Source organism: Setaria italica, chromosome II (assembly GCF_000263155.2).
Source record: "Setaria italica strain Yugu1 chromosome II, Setaria_italica_v2.0, whole genome shotgun sequence".
NCBI classification, from domain to species: domain Eukaryota; kingdom Viridiplantae; phylum Streptophyta; class Magnoliopsida; order Poales; family Poaceae; genus Setaria; species Setaria italica.
This window is the reverse complement of record NC_028451.1, coordinates 48,911,301-48,931,170: the sequence shown is the minus strand read 5'-3', so window position 1 is coordinate 48,931,170 and position 19,870 is coordinate 48,911,301. Positions and strand designations below refer to the sequence as shown.

General features: G+C 42.2%; 2 protein-coding genes across 9 annotated transcripts; one reads left to right on the top strand and one right to left on the bottom strand.

Moving 5' to 3' along the window:
• Window positions 1-1,639: 1,639 nt before the first annotated feature.
• LOC101776977 lies at window positions 1,640-3,371 on the bottom strand. 7 transcript variants are annotated; one of them, XM_004958716.3, is made up of 6 exons: window positions 3,159-3,275; window positions 2,997-3,087; window positions 2,405-2,467; window positions 2,234-2,281; window positions 2,109-2,168; window positions 1,640-2,024 (listed from the first exon to the last, which is right to left on the bottom strand). In XM_004958716.3, the coding sequence occupies exons 2-6, from the start codon at window positions 3,039-3,041 to the stop codon at window positions 1,971-1,973; spliced, it is 270 nt and encodes an 89-aa protein (XP_004958773.1). In that variant the 5' UTR covers window positions 3,042-3,087; window positions 3,159-3,275; the 3' UTR covers window positions 1,640-1,970. The 7 variants fall into 7 exon arrangements, with proteins under 7 accessions (XP_004958773.1, XP_004958772.1, XP_022679837.1 ...); XM_004958715.3 differs by having other exon boundaries at window positions 2,997-3,052; XM_022824103.1 differs by having other exon boundaries at window positions 1,999-2,024; window positions 2,376-2,467; window positions 2,997-3,052; window positions 3,159-3,371.
• Window positions 3,372-8,629: 5,258 nt separating this feature from the next.
• On the top strand, window positions 8,630-19,581 carry LOC101776302 (serine/threonine-protein kinase TIO). 2 transcript variants are annotated; one of them, XM_004958713.2, is made up of 22 exons: window positions 8,630-9,118; window positions 9,221-9,295; window positions 9,520-9,612; window positions 9,711-9,785; window positions 9,885-9,977; window positions 10,320-10,383; window positions 13,196-13,280; window positions 13,418-13,490; window positions 13,575-13,643; window positions 13,738-13,815; window positions 13,936-14,038; window positions 14,126-14,263; window positions 14,385-14,523; window positions 14,934-15,099; window positions 15,319-15,417; window positions 15,501-16,016; window positions 16,882-18,027; window positions 18,100-18,333; window positions 18,435-18,578; window positions 18,662-18,742; window positions 18,838-19,026; window positions 19,190-19,581. In XM_004958713.2, the coding sequence occupies exons 1-22, from the start codon at window positions 9,029-9,031 to the stop codon at window positions 19,433-19,435; spliced, it is 3,996 nt and encodes a 1,331-aa protein (XP_004958770.1). In that variant the 5' UTR covers window positions 8,630-9,028; the 3' UTR covers window positions 19,436-19,581. The 2 variants fall into 2 exon arrangements, with proteins under 2 accessions (XP_004958770.1, XP_004958769.1); XM_004958712.2 differs by having other exon boundaries at window positions 14,123-14,263.
• The last annotated feature ends 289 nt before the right edge of the window (window positions 19,582-19,870 follow it).

Genomic DNA, 19,870 nt, shown 5'->3' with positions numbered 1-19,870 from the left:
ATGTTTTCAACGGCTTATTAGCAAGCAATCCAGTTTTTTCATTCCTCCTCCTGCTGCTGCTGGTGGAGATGAGATGAGATGAGATGAGATTGATTGAATGTTAGGTTAATAAGATGATTAGTAATCAGCTGGCTGCTGTTGAATACTCCTAATTAATAAGATGATTAGGGGAGGTTTGGATGATGGGAATATAAGCCCGCTGGGAGTATAAAGTAGTAGGGTCTGCTGAATATTTTCTACTAGTCTGGCTACTAAACAGTGCTGCTGTCCAATATCATGTTGATATGCAGGTAAAATTCGATGCAAAAGAAATAGAGGCAGGCAAGTACTGTTGCTAGGTCTTGGTTACCAGGGACCTCACTCACACCTAGCTAGGTCATTGTTAAACTACTCATAAACAGGTGCATTGCATGGCATGAGGTCCCTCCCATGCAGTTCCCTTCCTTCCATCACTTGCATGCAGTCATCGATCCAACAGTAGCCTACTGCTTCTTTGTTGGTTTTAGGGACCATACGCCCCCCCCCCCCCCCCCGGCCGCCTCTTTCTCATGTCAGTTAGAGTGTAGCCCACATAACTGCAGTTGAATCTTCATCATATATATGATCCATGCATCAAATTATTGGAGGATAAGTAGCGGCGGCAGGCAGTACTAATTAAGTTCCAGTACCAGGCAATTAGCGATTGGACGGATGCTTTATAATATTAATTGCATACGCATTGTTTTATTTGCAATGAAAATGACTAAATGAGTGATGGATATGCATGGAAGAAGAATAAGGTCTTGGCGTGATTGTATACGTACTGCTGCGAGTATATACTGGACCCGGGCAGCAGTGTTACGTCAGTGTCATGCATCGTCTGACAATGATGGATCGAAGCTAGCTGTTGGTCGTTACATGCATCATGGATTCATTACCTTACCTGCATACTATATTATATTTTATTTTATATAATCGATCTGTGACTGTGAAGAATAAACTACTAATCATCCATATTAGCTTGGAGTACAAGTAGGCATGCAGTAGCTGGCTATTAACACTCCTGGAAGGATCATGGATCGATTTGTACCATCATTTCTTTTCTTCACACTCATCCATATGTTCTAAGGCAATCTTGTGGCAGCAAGCAGGCAGTGATACTTTTCTTTTCTTTTTCTTTGAAAGATATAGAGCCGCAGGCAGTGATAATATAGTGATGTGCCTTTGGCTGCCTTTTATCATATGGATCGATGATTCACAGCCCCTGCGTGCATACCCCTTTCTTCTTCCAGTCCATCCATCCATCCCGGGCAGGCACGTGAATAGACTGGTACGTATTTTGGATATTTGGTAATGAAAAAACAGGAGAAATACTTCTTATCGTTACAACAGTTGTTTTTTTTAAAAAAAACGACTTCATCCCCACCAGAGAAACTGCATGACTTTTTCTTCTTCTTCTTTTTTTCTTTTTGGATAAGTATGCACTTGAGTGACTTGATGATGATGCAAAAAAGCGACTGGCCGGAGGGAGGAGGGGGGCCGCGAACTGAAGCAGAGCAGGCCGGCCCCCCAACCCACCACGCAAAACAATCTAGCTTGAGAGGCCCAGTGCTGATACAAAATTCTCAGCCCAATATGCTTCTGGGCCGCTAGATAGCAATTCTCCTCCAAAAAGCCTTGTCATTTCCATTCTATCTCTTGTTATTTTTTTTTTGGATAAAGTAATTCTACCTCTTGTTTGCTGGATACATACACAAGTATATATGGAGAAGCCAAGTACTGTAGAAGAGGATACATTCATCATCTGAGAATACCAGATCCAGCTTAGACCAATAAGCATAGGAATGCTGCTACAATTGTCTACAATGCAACCAACTAAACAACTAATTAACTATAATCCCAGTCAGTATATATAGAGCGAGCAATCCCTGCTGCGTGCATCATAACACAAGCTAGAGGCTCTTGTTCACATCTCAAATCGTCGCAGAGGTTCAGGTGGACGCGCAGGTCGGCTTGCGAGGGGGAAGCTGGTGATGGGGCGTCCTCTGCACGCAGAATTGCTCGCTTTCACCACAATGCAATGCAATGCAACTTCATCAGATGATGGTGAGCTCAAAATCACTCCTCACCTTTAACTTTGGCTTCAAGGATTCGATAGCAGCCCGTGCGCCGCTGCTGTTTGCAGCTTCCTGAAGCAAAGCATCACAAATTAGGTCTATATCTCTGGACGGTGCGGATGAAAAGGATTGGATACCTTGCCAAGGACCCAGTCCGCTGAATCAAAATAGGCACGCTCGTGATCCTGCACAAGAAAACGACCGAATTAAATAAAGGAGATTCCTTGCTGATCGATCGGTGTTGTTGCATCTTTTTTTTGGGGTTTATAATGTATGTACCTTTTTTTTGTTTGAAAAGTAGTATGTACCTTTGAAATCAGAGGCTTCTTAGGTGCCATTCCTCCGTACTTCTTCTCAACGACGACATCTTGCTGCAACAGGGAAATATATATTCAGGATCATATATAGTTCCTACCCACCCCGGTAGGTGCAGAGTGCAGGCTGCAGTACAGTGACGTAATATTGCAAAGAAGTACGTAGTATAGTGCAAGCATGTGAAACATGCTTAACGATCGAAGCTGTCCCTGACAAGGACAGAAACGATTCAGATGAATGTGCTCAAATCAAATGATCGAGGTTCGCAAATGGTCCATGCCGATGCCAATATAATGGGGCCCCAAAGGTGAGAGATCGAGAGTCCATTCCAAGGTTGTCTCATTGGTGAAAAAAGAGGCAAGTGAAAGGCTAGCTGGTAGTACTGTTCTAGTCTATCTATCATGGAACAAAATGCACGCGCTTGGGGCCTCAGAAAATTCAGATCCCTAACATCACTTTCATTTTTGTTTTGGGGATTTCAGTGGATGTAAGGTTCAGAGATCACAACTGATTTCAGTAGCTGCATATGTAATGAACTCAGAGAAATCATGGCAGACTGGGAGATCGAGTAAGGAGGAGGAGTACCTCTTGTCCAATGGCCGCCGAGGAGTTGGCGTTGCAGTCGGCCATCCTCGATCTTCCTGCTCCACAAGCAAAGAGCTGGAATCACCCAGACCTAGGGACAGGGAGGAGGAACCGATCGAGCAGCGGAGCAGGTAAACAACAACAACAACAAGGATTGGATACCTTGGCGGGGGCACGTACTGTATCTCGATGGAAGGAAACGAAACGATTTGTGCTGTTGGGTTGCGATGCGATGGAGTTGAGCATATTTATAGACAAACGGAGGAGGAGTTGTGCATCCATCCATACACCCGGTTCACGCTGCTGCCTAGTACTATGGTATTCTCTCAAGATATACTATACTAAAAACGAATGCCCAAAGAGGGGAACCTATTTACTGCTACTATTGTTTACTCACCAGTTTTGTTATTCTTCATTATGATATAATCCGTATATATCATGTTTATCAAAAAATAACTGTGCGAGATATATTAATTTACTCCTTCCTCTTTTTTTATAAGTTTTGACCAACAATTAGTCCAATTATATGCTTGTTTAGTGCCTAAAAATTGTAAAAATAAATCCATACTTTACACGTCTTCAATATGGTATTGACTTTGTAACACTGATTATGTATTCTACGATAAATTAATGGTCGGAGTTTGTTTTCAAATGCTTTCTCAAATGTTAATATAACTCATGCATAAAGAAAAGGGAATGGTAGATTTGAATCAGGCTTTGCAAATAAATAGGGAATATCATGAAAAGAAATTACTCAAGAAAAAAAGTACACTACTAACGTCACTTTTGTACATTTTGGAATTAATTAACTGCAAACAGCATGCTAAATGCAAATGATTAATTCTTGTTCATTTGTGATAACAGCACCTTGTTGAGTTGTTATTCTTGTCTTGTGGGTTTCAGACTTGCAGTGGCTGGCTGGGCTTGAAAGATCCCTAGCGTCTCCCCAAATCCTCCTGCTGCTCCTGTCTGACTCGGCCTCCAATCCCCCTCCCCCCCCCCCCCCCCCCCTTTGTTTTTTTTTCTCTCTTTTTCTTTTTCGTACACCCTTTTTTTTTTCTTTGGCTACCAATGCATGTTTTCAAACAAATGTCCCTCCCTATCTCCGGGTGGTGTGGAATACCAACTTTAAAATTCCCTATCTTTTACAACCAACCAACCGATCCATCCAACATCCATGCCTGGTTGGAGATTGCTTTGGCTCTGCACCAATTCATCTCAGACTTATTTCAGGTCAGCTCAAAAATTTGTGGAGCGCAGTGCAGCTTGCTGACTGTGCTAGTTTCTGCAGCTGCATGATCCTTATTTTGGTACTGATGACTACTCGCATTCGATTGAAAATTAAGATCTCGATCGGATGGCGTGTTTTGTTTGGAGTCCAAATTGAAACTTACCCATCTGATGAATATGAAGCAAGTTTGGAGTACCTTATTACTAGCTTGGTGAATGTGAGTAATCATCAGTACCAAAACACGCCATCCAAGCAAGATAGATAGGAAACTACACGCCATCCGACTATAATTTGTTTGGACTTATTTTGGAGTACCTTATTTTAGTACTCCAAACAAGATAGATAGTAGTAGCAAAATTAAACAAGATAGATAGAAAGAGTTGCCAAGCGTTGGGTGGATGGTGGATTACTATATTTATATGGTAGATTAGTATATTTGCCAATGCCACTATATTTACATTGTTCATGTGATTGAACATCTGAGGCAGCAGCTGCCATGGCCGGCCCTCTTCACGGCGATTGCTACCGCCTACAACTCGACGGTCATTGGATCCTGTGGCATACCTGCGATTGTAATCCAACTCTAACCCACACCAATCCACATCAAGTTAATTTATTTTTTAAACCTAACTCACCCCATATTTATATTATCTAAACCCAAGCCAATTCACCCTACTAGTTGATAGAACCCATGTGTTTGCTATAAAAAATCATGGTTTGCTATATAAATTTATAGGCTCATGTAAAAAACTCGTATATATTTGAAATAAATATGAATGGTCAATTGGCAATCAATCAATACAAGCCATTAGCCTAATTCTATTTAGATAAGCTTCTATGGTTAATTATCTAGCACCAACCATGCATCTTTCCTAAAACAAAAGGTTGTGTTATATAAAAAAATGATTATGCATCAAACCCTAAGGAGGTTCTATTACAATTTTCATATAAAGTTTATCTCCATCCAAGTTCATATGAATTAGTTATGATTTTCTGAAGTGTAGTGCCTAGGGGTGAGAGATTCCGCCAGTTGAATCGGCGGTTTTGCTACATTATACTTTCCGCCGTTTCATTTGGCCGTTTCATTTGGCTATAGCCATTTCAAGCGGTCTAGATTTGTAATTATTTGTTTGGGTATATATTTTTGCAAAATACTAAAATAAAAAAAAACAGTGGCAGCAATCGCCGGCGGGCTGAGGAGCGGAGGCCGCTCGACCGGGGGCCATCCCGATCGTGGGCACTGGTTGCTGGGCGTTGGTCCATGGCCGAGCAGGAGTGACAACCAGGCAAGTTCTATGTGCGAATGGATGAAACAGTGACAAGATAGATAGCATTTGGAACTTGCATTTCACACCCAAAAACTTTCGAGTTCAAAACTTTTTAATTTTTCTTAAAAAGTTTTGGACGGATTTGTTGAAATTATTTTCAACAGGTACCCCTTGGAAATGGGGTCCTCGACTATTCTACAAGGATTCTAGTGGATTTGGAACAAACTATGTTGGAGTTCATTTTATTCTAAAAAGTTGGCAGTCGAATTTATACTGCAGAGTAGAAAAATTATACTACTGCCTGCCCAACAAAAAAGAAAAACCATATCCTACGTGATTAGAAAAACATTAAATAAAACAAAATAGTTTATTATTTATCTAAAATTGTCAAAGATTTATTTATGTTGTGGTCAATTTAGAGCATGGAAAATGTGATTTATAAAACTTTTACAATTTAATATAATGCTCTGTTGCACTGATGCCGTTTGCATTCGATTTTGTCCTTAAAATCAGACGTGACAGAGTGGTATCAAAGCTATATTGACCGTATGACATCAGTCTAGGTAGCGATGGTCGTCTTTTAAAGCTATTTTAGTAAAAATAAAGTCTAACCCCTAATTTCCCTTCCACCTTTATGCTTTATTTTAAAGAAAAACTTTTCACCGCAACCCCTCGATTTCTCCAAGACCAATGAAGTGAAGATGAAGATTCTACGTCAAGAAGAAGCATCACCCCCGTAAGAATGAAGATTTTCAAGACCGTTCTACCCTATGCCCTTTATAGGAAGGTTTTACCTGAGCGCTTTTAACGCTAGTAACGATGCTAAGTTGTGTGCTAGTGTGTTCTCGTTAAGGACCCTATCATGTTAGTGTGCTCTCGTGCGGTTGATTGATTTGTTATTGTGCTCTTGTTTGATTTGGCTTTTTGTAACGAGTGTCTTTTGGGTGGACGCAAAGCCAACCAAGGAGGCACAGGCTACAGCACAGCCGCCAGTCAGGGTGGTTGTTGGAGCACTAGCGCACAGGAGTAGCAGACGAACCTACTACTAATGTCTGCAAGAATCGAAGCGGCAAATAGGATATACCAACAAGCATGATTGCTTGCCGGTGTGGTAATGGCTTATATGCTGGTGGAACAAGCAACTTCATCCATGTTTGGTTCTTCCAATCTCTTCTCTTCTCCCGTGCAAGCAGTGTAATCTTACTGAAAATGCAATTTGGATCCCTTTTTTACAACTGATTTAACGACCCGCAAATCCCAATTCAATTTTTCGAATAGACTAATTCAATATTTCATGAGAGGGTCGGGTATTTATTTATGATTGGCATGAGGGATGAAATATTAACTTATAGCTGTAAAAATACCAATAGAAGATATATAGGTTTTCCGGTCTATTATGTCGATTATGCAATTTTGATCATCTTCCTTCGGTTCACTCCATTATTTCTTGCTCCAGCTTGCCTTAGTTTGTCTCAGCTCAATTTTGAGCGTCTACACTTTGATGGTCAGCAAAGCACGGATAAACAACTGACGTTTCACATATATTATTTCTTGAAATCCCACGTGGAGAGTGAAATTAAATGAAACAGACCATATTCTCAAAAAAGAAAAAGAAAAGGAAACAGACCATACTCGCAAAGAGAAAAAAAAAAAGAAACAGACCAAACCTGTCTTAATGGATTCAAAATCAAAGAAACATATGGGCCGAGTAGAACGTATGGGCCAAGCCCAACTGCTACTCCTTCCCTCCGAAAGTTTTTTCTCCCTCACCTTTGAGGATCTGAGATTTGTGCAAAACAACTCACACCGTTGGATCCCACAAACTCTAACACACATGACCCCACCCCCTGCCTCCTCCACTCTCGCCGCCACCCATCACGCGCCCTGCAGCCGCCAGTCGTCGCTTCGCCCCCACCCCGCTGTCGTCGCCGTGACCTCATGCATCGCCGCCCCTTGCAACCTGGCCCTGCCGCGGCGTCACCCCGCCCCGCTGCGGCGCATGCCACGGACGCCGCCGAGCCCGCACGCCACCGTGCAGCCCAGCCCACCATGGTTCGCACCCCGTGTAGTCCAGCCCCGCCACCGCGTGTGCCGCTCAACGGCACCAGAGAAGAAAGGTTCCGAAAAATGTTAGCTGATTTTTGTAAAAAAATATTGGTTCAACTTTTCTTTCAAAAATATTAGTTCAACTTTTGTTGAAAAAATATTGATTCATATTTTTCTGAAAAAATGTTGATTCAACTTTTTCAAAAAAATATCGATTCAACATTTCTCGTCAGGAAGAAATCTATCTTAGATAGGTAATTCTTACATCGGGAAGCGAGCAGAACAATTTGGTTGCCTTTATGTCAGCAAGCATCAGCACAACTAGTTGAACTTAACCTTGATATCGAGCAGTTGAACCTGAATACCAATCAAAATGATGTCTAGTCATATATCTGTAGCTCAGATGTTTTCACAAGTAAAAGAGCATATCTTAGCTTGCAGGGGTCATGTTCAGCTTCTCCTCTCTTTTAAGTGGTTATGGAAATCAAAGGCGCAAAATAAGCATAAGTTCATCTTTTAACTGTTGCTAAAGGATAGATTGAACACCAGGAACCTGCTACGAAGAAAACACATGGAGTGTTATTATTGTGTGCTTTGTGTTGAGAACTTAGAAGAAAATATTGTTCACTTGTTTTTCGACTGTACCTTTAGCCAAGCTTGCCAGCTGTAGTTGGACGTTCACTGGGAGTGCTGGACACTTCCTTGGACCCTCAGGACATGTTCATCAGGGCTAGAGAGCGATTTGGATCGGTCATCTTCAGGGAGGTAATCATTGTTGCAACTTGGACGATCTGGTGTTATCGGAATAACATCATTTTTTACTGTGGCTCCCTCTCCTTTGCTCGTTGGAGTTCCTTTGTGGATGAACGGTTACCTTACAGGTGAAACCGCAGTTTAGGAGAAGATCATGATTTAGTTGAGTAGCCTCTTGTAATTTTTCATTTCTTCCTTGGGCCTAGGGCCTGGTAAAATGTACACATATCCTTTTTCTTTTTAAAATAATAGCGCCCTGAAAATAAATGAAAGAACGCGGCGGCGGCGGCCCGGAACCCACACCACCGACCGACCAACTGGGTGGGGGCCGGCCAATTCGAAATCCGCCGAGCGAGCGGGAAAAATATTTAGTTTAATCCCCAAGCAAAATGCTACTCCCAAATCAAATCAATCAATTCAAATCGAAACTGCAAAGGCGAGGCGAGCACCAGGCACCAGCGACCGGATCCCCTCCTCCTCCATCGTCGCCGACCTTGCCGCCGCCAGCAAGCAAGGGCCGGGAGCCGCCGCCCTCCATCACTCCACAGCACACCAGCGACCAGATCCCCTCCTCCTCAATCGCAAGCAAGGGATTGGGGAGCCGCTGCCCATACCTTGGCCGCCCTCTGCTTGTGCAGTGGATTGGGCATCGATTCGTACGGGAATCGATCAACTTTGTCTTTCCTTTCGTGGGAAGGAAGGATCCATCCGTTCGCCCCTGATTGCAATCCGAGATGGGGATAGAGGATTACCATGTCATCGACCTCGTCGGGGAGGGCTCCTTTGGCAAGGTTTACAAGGGCAGGCGCAAGTACACTCGCCAGGTACAACCCGCTGGATTTGGGCCCATGTGATGAGTACATCAACTGGATTGCGTGCCTTATAATTGATCTAGTTTCTTTTCTTCTGTCTCGAGTTTGATTCAGACGGTTGCGATGAAGTTCATTCTTAAGCATGGGAAGACCGATAAGGATTTACACAACCTTAGGCAGGAGATTGAGGTAACTGCAGCTAGCTGCTTCTCTACATGCACTTCAAACCTAGGCAATTTTGCTGTAAAACACACAACTAGAGTGTTTAAGAAAACTATATTTCATCTGTCCTTGCAACTGCAGCATTTAGCAATTCGTTTTACACCTGTTGCCCAGGCACTTGTTTAGCTTACTGTGTTTTTTCTTATCTCACTGTACCATCTCACCTTTTGCTGTCACCCACCACTTTGTAGATCCTCAGGAAACTCAAACATGAGAACATAATTGAAATGATCGATGCTTTTGAAACCCCTCAGGAGTTTTGTGTTGTCACGGAGTTTGCTCAGGTACACAACAACTCAGTTCGATTACTGTGTGATTTCTCATCTTTGACTGGTTTCCATGTATTTGGGTTGGCTAATGTCACTGAAAATGCTTGTCTCAGGGAGAACTGTTTGAGGTGCTCGAGGACGATAAATGCCTTCCAGAAGAACAAGTTCAGGCGATTGCTAAGCAGCTGGTATGCACTTCACTCTTATTTCTGTGTTCTTTGCTTATGCACCACGGCAGCCCAGAGTTGTCTTGGTTGCCTTCATGGTTTCAACACATCTCGTTTCAGGTAAAAGCATTGTATTACTTGCATTCCAATCGTATTATTCACCGGGATATGAAACCTCAGAACATCCTTATCGGGAAAGGATCTATTGTAAAGGTAACTTCTGATCCATGTTGGCATGCATATTTTGACAATGGCTGATCATCCATATTTGCTACATCTGTGTAGCTGTATACATATACAGTGCACACAATCCTATATTTCATGGCTCAATGCAGTTTATCAATCCATCTGGTGTGTATCAGTTTCCTGCTAAGTTTCTTACCACATGCTGTTACTCGAATGGGCTTTCGCCCCAGCGGCCATGATTCTTGCCTTGAATGTTCAGTTCAATAACTGTCGTTTATGGCACATTGGTTTACTCTTCTAGATGCAATTCTCATCCACTACACAACAATGGTTGAAATTACAATTTTGTTCTTTCATGCCTTTTTACAGCTCTGCGACTTCGGGTTTGCTCGTGCCATGTCAGCTAACACTGTTGTATTACGCTCCATAAAAGGTACTTATTTTCCATCTTCTCATGCTAGATGTCGTTTCTTTTAAAAAATCATTTCTGTCTTGTAGCCTGTTTGGTATGTTTCATTTCATAATCGACCGGATCTCTGGATCTTGCAAGTCCCTCTAGCCATCTGTTGCCTATTGGCAGAATATTAACATTTTGATTTCCTGAACATAATGTAATAGCGGTTGATGAGTTTTAAAAGAGGCCATGTGATTTAGTTGTACTGTTATCTTTCTCATCTGGCTATAGTTTTTTAGTAGTGGCCAACACTATAGCCAGATTGAATTTATCCTCACAAGAAGAGAGGATAAACGGGCATGCTTGGATTGCAAGGTGATACCAGGGGAATGTGTTGTTTCTCAACATAAGCTTGTGGTGGCGGACTTTTGTTTTCAGATGCGCGCACGCAGGGATAAACAAGCCAAGATTGCAAGAACAAAGTGGTGGAAATTGAAAGAGGAGATGTCAGAGGTCTTCAAGGAAAGGGTAATCAAAGAGGGCCCTTGGAAGGAAGGAGAGGACGCAAACAACATGTGGGAGAAGATGGCAAACTGCATTCGAAAGGTGGCCTCGGAGGTGCTTGGAGTGACCAACGGGGCTGGAGGCGTAGATAAAGATACTTGGTGGTGGAATGAGGAAGTCCAAAGGACTATTAAGGAGAACAAATAATGCTATAGGCGCTTGTTCCATGACACGAGTGTGGACAACATAGAGAAGTACAAGGAGGCAAAGAAGATCGCAAAGCGAGTTGTAAGTGTGGCAAAGGGTAGGGCGTATGAGGATCTTTACCAATGATTAGGTACGAAGGAAGGAGAGAAGGACATCTATAGGATGGCTAAGGTTCGTGAGAGAAAGACGAGGGACTTCAACCAAGTTAAGTGCATTAAGGATGAAATGGAGAACATCTTGGTAAAGGAGGATGAGATCAAATATAGATGGCAAGAGTATTTTGACAAATTGTTCAATGGTGAGAATGAGAACACAACCTTTCAGTTGGATGACTCTTTTGATGAAACCAACAGGCACTTTGTGCAGAAGATCCAAGAATCTGAGGTTAGAGAGGTGTTGAAAAGGATGAAAAGTAGCAAGGCAATGGGCCCAGATGGTATCCCAATTAAGGTGTGGAGATGCCTCGGGGATATAGCCATAGTATGCCTAACCAAGTTGTTCAACCATATTTTTCAATCGAACAAGATGCCGGAAGAGTGGAGAAGTATTCAAAGTTGTACTAATTACCGAGGAATTAAGTTGATGAGCCATACTATGAAGCTATGGGAGAGAGTTATCGAGCATCGTTTGAGAAGGATAACATGGGTCTCTATGAACCAATTTGGTTTCATGCCTGGGAGGTCAACCATGGAAGCTATTTTCTTAATAAGACAAGTTATGGAGCGGTATAGGGAGAAGAAGAAGGACCTACACATGGTTTTCATTGACTTGGAGAAGGCGTATGATAAAATACTAAGGAATGTTATGTGGTGGGCTTTGGACAAACATAAAGTCCCAACAAAGTACGTTGGACTTATTAAGGACATGTACAACAATGTTGTAACTAGAGTCCGAACAAGTGATGGCAACACAGATGACTTTCCGATTAGAATAGGATTGCATCAAGGGTCTGCTTTGAGCCCTTATCTATTTGCCTTGGTGATGGATGAGGTAACAAGGGACATTCAAGGGGATATCCCTTGGTGTATACTCTTTGCGGATGATGTAGTGCTAGTTGATGAAAGTCGAGCAGGAGTAAATAGGAAACTGGAGTTGTGGCGGGAGACCCTAGTGTCAAAAGGTTTTAGACTCAGCAGAACTAAAACTGAATATGTGAGATGTGACTTTGGCACTACTACACATGAGGAGGGAGATGTCAGTTTGGAAGGCCAAGTAGTGCCCAGGAAGGATACATTTGGGATCAATGCTACAACGAGATAGGGATATTGATGAGGATGTTAGTCATAGAATCAAAGCGGGGTGGATGAAGTAGCGCCAAGCATCAGGAATTTTATATGACAAGAGGGTACCATTGAAGCTAAAAGGCAAGTTTTATAGAATGGCGATTAGACCTGCAATGCTGTTGGCCTACAAAAAGACGACATGTCCAGCAAATAAGTGTTGCGGAAATGCATATGTTGCGTTGGATTTGTGGTCATACGAGAAGGGATCGAGTCTGGAATGAGGATATATGTGATAGGTTAGGGGTAGCACCAATTGAAGAAAAACTTATCCAACACCGGCTGAGATGGTTTGGACATGTTCAACGAAGGCCTCCGGAGGCACCGGTGCGTAGTGGAACCCTAAGGCGTGACAGTAATGTGAAGAGAGGCAGAGGAAGACCAAAATTGACATGGGAAGAGGCAATAAAAGGAGATTTGAAGGGATGGAATATACCCAAAGATTTAGCCCTAGATAGGAGTGCTTGGAAAACAGCTATTCATGTGCTCGAACCCTAATTTGTGGCTCTTGTTGGGTTTCAACTCTAGCCTACCCCAACTTGCTTGGGGCTTGAAGTCTATTTGTTGTTGTTATCTTTCTCATCTCTCTTAAAGCTGTACTACTTAGCTGATCTATGAATGCCAACTGCTCTGTCTGTGTTTCCTTCAAATTTTTGAGTGGTCTTCTCAATGGATATAGTTGATCCCAAACTCATACTTTCCAAAACACACTGGCTGCTTCTGTACACTGTAACTTATTGTATGGAGTTGTCTCCTTTAAATTGAGCTGGTTTCTTTATAGCCTGTTCAGTCATATGCTATATTGTCATAAGTTCTTTTTGCCAACCTCTCATTTCACTAGGTTTGCTTTACCTCTGCAGGGACCCCCTTATATATGGCTCCAGAACTTGTGAGGGAACAACCATATAACCACACAGCTGACTTATGGTCCCTTGGGGTTATCTTGTATGTACATCCATATTGTTCATATTTGGACCTTGTTAATTCTGTAATCTTCTCTTGCTAGTACATTCTGGATTTCAAAGTATTGTGCTTCACTTTGTCACTTGCGACCTTAATATATGAACTGTTTGGTTGGCCAGGTATGAACTGTTTGTTGGACAGCCCCCTTTTTATACAAATTCAGTCTATGCACTCATACGGCATATTGTCAAGGTACTATGCTTATTTAGTTATTTATTAATTTGTGACCTTTTGCTATTTTCAAAACTGATTTATACGCTTTCTTCAATGCAACAGGATCCTGTTAAATATCCAGATAACATGAGTGCAAACTTTAAGAGCTTCCTTAAGGGTTTACTAAACAAGGTCATAAATGCATCTTTACCCAGATCACATCTATGAGTTCATCCATTCCTCCTTTTTATTTACTAATGCTGTGTGACTTTGTATGATGGAATAGGTGCCTCAAAGTAGATTAACCTGGCCAGCATTGCTGGAGCACCCATTTGTGAAAGATGATTCAATGGCATCAGCAGCTGTAAGCATCTTCAGTTATGTGCTAATATTAATAGAGGAATTCTAGTATCTAAACAAATTAGTACTTAGAATATCACTAAAATTACATGCTCAAAGCATATAGTTATTTTTTTTTACCCAGGATACTCGAACTGCACCTTTTGAAGTTAAAAGATCAGAGGATACTCGGAAAACAGAAGAAATCCAAACATCAAGGAACCAGCCTTCCCCAGATGATCCACAAAGTAAATAATTTAAATACTAAGCCTATTTCCTTTTGCTTAGGCATTTTTTGTTCAAGTGTTACCTTGAACTGATCTAATGTTCAGCAGGTAGAATTACTGCTACCAATGGGGAAAATGCCTCTGATAAACCAAAAGGCAACAGAAAACTAGATGTTCCTATGCAAGCTACCCAGGACCATCATGGTTCATCTACTGGTGCTGTTCCTGAAAGCTGCTCTCCCTCAGGCAAGTTATTATCCAAACAAATATTCAAATTTGACTTCTAAGTAGTTCGTGTGGGCAGTGTTGTTGATTAGCAGTTTCTTCCCTGGAAAGAGAGGTGATCTTTCTAAATGCTTCATTGCAGAGTGTACTGCTTTGGATAAACTGGAAAAAGCTTCGCAAACAGTTAAAGGTGCAAACAACATTGTTGAAGACAGTGAAGCACTGTCAACCGTTATCAGCCCCATCAAAACTTGGCTGACTAATCCTCCAAGCTCACCCAGGTAGATTTGTAGCTTTTCCATTCCTCATGAGCTGTTCAGGTATTCTTCTCTCCTGAAAATGTGAAGAAAGAAAATGGCTAACCCAAAGTAATGGGGTTGTGATGCAAATAGTTTTTCAAGATGGTGTTTACCCTTTATTGTGTTGTTAAGGGCATAGTAGTCAAGGGTACTAGAGTCATTTTCTAACCTAGGGTTTCATCTGTATCACTTTAAATGTATGCACTCTACTAATTTTACATCAGTTCAGTGGTAATTTCTCATCTATAAAGCATTGCGCTGTCTAAAGGCATGACATCAGATAGAATATTTGGATGAGAATATTGTATGACATTCACTCAGCAGAAGTCTTTCTCCTGGTTTCATCCTGCCAAGTCTCTAATTTCATTGGATGCTTGATTCAACTTTTACAGGGAACTGAACATTGATGGAGCAAACCAGTCACTCAGAATTATTAAAAACTTAATTGATGCCGGGTCATGTCAATCTTATGCAGCAATTGACATCTGTATGCTTCTTGAATTTACAAATCTCATTATCAGAACGAAGCTTTCAGATGCTTATGGCCTTGTAGTGAAGGTACTTTCAGCAGTCAGACTGGTTTTTGTTCACTAAAGATATTGATACACCCCAGCAAAGTAGTAAACCAAATGAAAGCAACTTCTCTTCTTTTGTCATACTATATCACACAAATATGTCCTGCAATTCTTAGTTTGAAAAGAGAACGTAATTCTTACTTTACTGGGAATGCCTTGGATGGTATAGTTTGCAATATATAACCATGTTTTTTATTGGTAGTGCCTGGCAATTGCACGAAAACTGCTGGATACAAATGATGAAATTATTTTAAGTTCTTATGACAGCCACTGGTGCTCTCTGTATGAGCTTTATTCACAGGTAACACTTTGCTACCCACTTCGGGTTTCGTTGTCAGCTATTTCCCCCCTCTTTATCTTGATTATGCGATTTTTGGTATGCAGATCCTGGTTTCTACAGTGGATCCATCTGGAAGAATTTCTCGTGAGTCAACTGCCTGCCTTGCTCTGATGTTATCCCGGGTTATCTCTGGGTTGAAAGCAGGTATGTCATCCGAAGGCCCAAAGGCAGTTGATGAAAGTCTCATCAAGATTATTGATCACGCAAGGAGGTCGCAGTTACTGGAGCTCTTGTGTGAATGCCTGATAGCTTCAGGTTCAGACATAATATCAGGTTCTACGAACATGGTACCTGCTGCATGTGAGGCATGCAAGGCTATTTGGTATCTAGCTCATGCTGTTGACATTATGTCCCTTAGTGCACACCATTTTTCATTTCCCTTAGCTAACTCATGGCGACAAATTCACTCTATGCAAGAGCAAGGTTCAATGGCAGATTCAAATTCTACCAATCTGATAAACATATTTGTCAAATCATTTCTGGCCTCACGACCGATGCAAGTTGCAGTTTACCACTGCTTGCATAATGGTCTAGAATCAGCTATTCATGCTTGCCTCCAGGTAACTCTCAAATGCTGTTTGACTATGAATCCATACATTTTCTCTCAACACCTTCCCCATGATGATCTTTTCTGTTGGAATTGTGTAAAGTTAAGATAATACGGATTCGTGTCCTCATTTTAAAGCAATCCATTCATCACACTGCATTGGCATGGGGTAAATACCATCATGCGTTGTAGTTTGCTCTAAAACTAAATTGTAGAAATTAGATTTTAGTTTTCTCTAAAACTAAATTGTACTACCTCCGTTCTTAAATATACAACGTTTAGGACAAGCAAGTTAGTTCATTTCTGAACTAATTTGCTTCTAAATGACGTATCTTTGAGAATGGAGGGAGCAGGTATTAGAAATGGATGCATGGCTTATTGAGCATCCTTTTGCACCAAGAACTGTTAGGAGAGAATCCTTATTTTATTCTGTACATTCAAACTGCAAGTTGTTGCATCCACAGTTGGATATGTAATAAACTAAGTATGGAATCTACAATTGATCCAATTAGATTTCATGAGGGGTAGCATTGACACAGGTAACTTGCTGAAGTAATTCCTTGGACTCAGAATCCTGGCCTTGTATCAATATTGTGATAGCCTTAACCTCAGAGTTATAAAGCATGCCACTTATAGTTTAGTTGCATTGTCATCAGCAACGTTATGAAAAATCCCATTTCAGAATTTCTTTGGACAGATCAATTGGCGATCAAACAATTACTTACATTACACATTTTACACTCTTCAGTTCACATGCCACATTGCTGCAATCCTTTTCCCATTGCGATAAATTAATACAATATATTAGTTTTTTTTTACTAAAGTTACATCTACTTCTACTGTCTCGATTCTTAATGCTTCTAAATGTTGCTTTTCAGCTTATCTCAAGGGCATGTCTGCAGAATGTTCCTTTCTGTGCCATCATTTGCCGTCCATGGAATTCACCATCTGATGTGGATGGAGTAGAATACGGTGGAGATGGAACAATTGTGTCTGATATGTTTTCGTTATTGTCACTGTGTGGATCATGTTTAAATAAGGAATCCAAGCAGAATAGCAATCAGAAATGCAAGCTATCCAACCCTCATGCCCTGGCAGTGCATTGCTGCCTTGCATTAGCAACAATAGCTGCATGTCTGAAGTCAGAGGGGGAGTTTTCAGCATCGGTTATCCTAACAAGTTCCCAGAAAAAACAGCGGTCCCGGCTCTCAGTTCTTGCACACCTCTCATCAGTTGATGATACAGTCAAGAGTTGCCTGCAGCCACACTGTGCATCTGCAATGCTCGCACTCTCGTCACTTGTTTCACTTGAAAATGGAGGTCATACCAGATCTTCTCTTTGTGAGACCGCCCTTGCTTTGTTTCCTCGTATGGCAACACTGCACACACTGCTGAAGCTTTGGTTATCTGATGGAAGCGAGGCACTTTGTCGATATAATGCTGGCCTTCTGAATCTTTTTGGACTCCGTGATGGAAGTATTGGGCTGTTAGAGACAAGATTGAAATGGGGTGGTCCATTGGCCATCGAACAAGCCTGCTCAGTTGGCATCCCACAGCTCCTTATCCGCTTGCTTACAGATGGTTTCTCCAAAGAGACATCTGACGGGAAAGATGGTTCAATGAGCCGCAGTGGGTTGTCTCCTCTGGGAGTTGTCTGGACTCTTTCTGCTTTATCTCAATGCCTTCCTGGTGGGGTTTTCCGTGAAATTTTGTATAGAAGGGAGCACTTAAAGCTCTTAACTGACTTGTTATCTGATAAACACCTCAAGGCATTGGCAGCCTGGACGGGTCTTGGTGGTGGGAAGAGGGGAGTTCGAGAACTGATAAACTCAGTTGTTGATATCTTGGCATTCCCATTTGTTGCTGTGCAGAGTTCTCCAAACATGCCATCAGCATCTGCATCCATCAATAGTGGCTTCCTGCTTAACGTTGCATCGCCTGGTGGACGAATTGGTACTGAGAATAAGGAAATGCTGAAAACTATCGAGCAAAACATGCCTCAGTACATTCAAGTTCTGCTAGAGGTCTGATTAGTTGGCTCTACCTTTTCCTGTTTACCAGTGAACATTTCCATGATTTATTACTCTCTTCTACAGGTTGGTATTCCTGGATGTATGCTTCGCTGTCTTGACTATGTTGGCTTGGAAGATCTAGCTAGGCCCTTGGCCATTGTGGCCAAAATGGCAGGCTACCGGCCGCTTGCTTTGCAGCTTCTTAAAGAAGGCCTTCTATATCCTAGTAGAGTAGCAGGATTACTTGAGGGTCCTATTGCAAAGGAGACTTTGCTTGATTTCCTTATGATTGTTTCTGACCTTGCTCGGATGTCAAAGGTTTGTCATTCCTTGGCATCTCTAGGATAGATGTTATATTGTGATGCTGAAGCTTTGTTGGATACTTGGATATGCAAACTGATACATTGTGACTGTGCCAGGATTTTTATGTACCCATTGATAAAGCTGGCCTTGTTGGATTTCTGAAGAGCTACTTGTCTAATGATGATCCTGATATAAGAGCAAAAGCATGCAGTGCCATCGGCAACATGTGTCGCCACAGCTCCTACTTTTATAGTCCACTTGTAAGGAAGTCTACATATATTTTTAATTTCTTTGCAGACTGAAATCATATGCCAGTATTAACTTCGCTGTTGTCTGGTAACAGGCAGCAAATAAGGTGATCCAGCTCGTGGTTGACAGATGTTCCGATCCTGACAAGCGCACACGGAAGTTTGCATGTTTTGCTGTAAGTCTGTAAAATGCCTATAAAAGAATTGAACTTTATTTTTCAAGAGGAGAGTCAGACTGACTGAGCTACTTGTTAAATTCTTGCCATGTCAGGTTGGCAACGCTGCTTATCATAATGACATGCTGTATGAAGAACTAAGACGGTCCATACCTCAACTGACTACGTTACTTCTTGGTCCTGAGGAGGATAAAACCAAAGGCAATGCTGCAGGTGCTCTCAGTAATCTAGTGAGGAACTCTGACATACTTTGTGAAGATATTGTCTCCCAAGGTGCAATTCAGGTTTGTCAAGTCTGCCTATTGCTCATTCCGTGTTCTGTTGTCTGCGTTGAGTGGCTTCTAATCCTACTTTGGTTCAGTAAAACTGTTGCTTTGCCTTAATGCCGATTGAATCACTTGGTCAAGTCTTGTTACATAACTCGTATCCGCACTTATTGTTGTGCAGGCGCTGCTGAAGATGGTGGGCAGTTACTCTACTGTTGCGCTGAGCCCCAGCAGGCGTGATGCTCTTACTGAATCGCCGCTAAGAATCGTGCTCTTCGCCCTGCGCAAGATGTGCGACCACGCCATCTGCAGGAACTTCCTGCGATCTTCAGAGCTGCTCCCAGTCATTGTTCACCTGCGGCAGTCACCCGATCCAACGATTTCCGAGTACGCTTCTGCCATCGTGAGCAGAGCGTGCCAGGCTTGACGGTTCTCCAGGCTGTTGTACACAGGGCATGATCATGCCAGAGTCCCAAATCTCTAGTTGCTGGAGTCGTGATGTAGTATACGGTCTTACAGATCAAGTTGTCCACAAGACTTTTGCCAATCTAGTCAGGTTATGTTCTTGATCCACTGTTTGTCTCGTTGGTCTGTCCGCGCGCCTTCCTGACTCGAGGCCCCATCGCCCAGGTGCACCTCGATAGAAATCCGCCATGGTCACTGGCTATCTGTGCTCTGTAGCCAAAGCCAACGAGAACGCCGCGACCGAGGCCACCGGGACCTCAATTGAATTGATCCACCAAGTACTTTTTCAATGCGACAAATTTAGGGCTTTTCTGGAACCAGTGATTCACAGAACCAAACTGCCCTCGAATCCAAGTTTTACGCCTCCCTCTAGCACAACAAAATGACCTGTGTGAAC

Coding starts and splice junctions, on each gene's coding strand:
- LOC101776977 (XM_022824101.1), bottom strand. CDS start 3,282: ATGGATGGATGCACAACTCCTCCTCCGTTTGTCTATAAATATGCTCAA. Junction 3,053..3,158: donor CAGTACGTGCCCCCGCCAAG/GTATCCAATCCT, acceptor CTTGTGGAGCAG/GAAGATCGAGGATGGCCGAC. Junction 2,169..2,233: donor CGGACTGGGTCCTTGGCAAG/GTATCCAATCCT, acceptor GCTTTGCTTCAG/GAAGCTGCAAACAGCAGCGG.
- LOC101776302 (XM_004958712.2), top strand. CDS start 9,029: ATGGGGATAGAGGATTACCATGTCATCGACCTCGTCGGGGAGGGCTCC. Junction 15,100..15,318: donor CTTATGGCCTTGTAGTGAAG/GTACTTTCAGCA, acceptor TTTTATTGGTAG/TGCCTGGCAATTGCACGAAA. Junction 18,579..18,661: donor CCTACTTTTATAGTCCACTT/GTAAGGAAGTCT, acceptor GTCTGGTAACAG/GCAGCAAATAAGGTGATCCA.